Source organism: Haplochromis burtoni, unplaced genomic scaffold (assembly GCF_018398535.1).
Source record: "Haplochromis burtoni strain Fernald_Lab_line unplaced genomic scaffold, NCSU_Asbu1 Contig_1095, whole genome shotgun sequence".
NCBI lineage: Eukaryota > Metazoa > Chordata > Actinopteri > Cichliformes > Cichlidae > Haplochromis > Haplochromis burtoni.
The window spans coordinates 8,466-10,111 of NW_024583456.1; the positions used below are offsets into that span (position 1 = coordinate 8,466).

The 1,646-nt window shown below is 37.2% G+C and overlaps 1 protein-coding gene across 1 annotated transcript in view; it reads right to left on the reverse strand.

Moving 5' to 3' along the window:
- Positions 1-91: 91 nt before the first annotated feature.
- The window catches only part of LOC102308598 (microtubule-associated protein 70-3), a 6,845-nt gene continuing 5,290 nt past the window's right edge, over positions 92-1,646 (reverse strand). Inside the window, exon 13 of the mRNA XM_042216523.1 lies at positions 92-143. Within this exon, the coding sequence (XP_042072457.1) occupies positions 105-143 (39 nt within the window). The 3' untranslated portion in view covers positions 92-104. The remainder of the gene's footprint in view (positions 144-1,646) is intronic.

Genomic DNA, 1,646 nt, shown 5'->3' on the forward strand with positions numbered 1-1,646 from the left:
CAAAAACTGGCAAAAAACTGTAGGCTATGCATGAAATATGACGCACTAGGCATTAAAGGGTTAAATACAATTCAGGGGAACTTTTTTTTTAATCTCCAGCAATGTCACATTCTTATGGCCTCCTCAGCTTCTTCTTTGGTTTTCTGCAGATGATGCAAAGAAAAAATACACACAATAAGAACCAGAGTTATCTTTGTAGTGCAACCCTCAGAAAATGATTAGCGTGGTGTTTCATTTTGTGGTATGAATTTGAAAAGTCGTAGCTTACAGTGAGCTTACTCTGCTCATTAATTCCACTAATGACTCATGTTTTTGTAGCTCTAGTTATTAGGCATAATAGCAGTAGCTTACCTTTGGGGACCACAGAGATGCAGTAGTGAAATTATTGGAAACACTTTTGCGAATATAGCCCACAATGCATAATGTAAATATTCCACATGCCTCAGTTATTATTCTGCACTGCTCTTGCAATACAAATATATACTATAGGCTGAAGAAAACAAGACAAAGGAAAGATTTTTTATTTTTTTTTAACAGTCAGCTACAATCTGGGAATTTTAAAGAGACTTATTTTTTTCACGGCCACCTCCATATATTTTATTATTGGACGTTACTATGGTATCTCTGCATGGTTTACAGTTCAAAACAATCTCTATCTTTATACCGATATTTAATTGCAGCCACTGAATTCATGAGCTGAAACAGCGGGGCCATTCTTTTTCCTTTAATGACAGGATTATCTGATTTGAACAAGGTCAGTGTGGCTTCTGTATCTGAGATAACATGATAAGCATATTACCTCTCAGTGACACCATACAGTATCAAGAGTTAAAACAACCAAAAAAACAAAAACAAAAAAAAAACAAAGAAAACATTCCATGTATAAATAATCAGTGCTAACCAACAGCTCAGTGGATCTGCGTTCGACTACTCCGCCTAGGCTGCACTGTCGAGCGCAGATCCACTGAGCGCAGCGCAAGCTAGTGAGACAGAAGCTAAGCTCGTTGCAACATGGCAACTGCCTCAACGCTACCCGGAATTGAACCTCCCCCACCCTCATTCAGATCTGGCGTTTAGAACTATCTTGGTTTTCATGTGACGTATGACCCTGAAGGTAAGCGCGTCATGGACAAAAGTAAAACAGTATGTTGGATGTGCCACGCAATCTCAATTACATTGGTGGGAACTAGTGCGTTAGTGCAGTTAGCTTGCTAACGTGTTGACGCCATCCAGCCCCACACACGGAGCGATATGCGGTAACTTTCTAATGGAGATTTGCGGCATTATGTCGTTAATGTCATTTTAACAAGATTAACGCTGACAGCACTAGTGGGAACACAACGAATATGACTGCACATATGCATTTAATATGCTGCTGAGAATATAGCCCAGAAGAAGCGTATAGTATAGCTTTTATTTGGGAAAGAGCCATTTCTCTGTAATAAACTCTATTTCTAAAGATGAGTGATTTCTCGATCAGATAGATTTATTTTTTTTTATTTATTTTGTTGTTTCAGCAACATTAAATTTAAAAACTGTGCTTTTGAGTTAAAATATCTATTCATAATTTTAATAAATGAGAAATTAAAAAGGCACAAACATTTTTTTGTATCGAAAAAAATATTGAACCGTGACACCAAAGTATC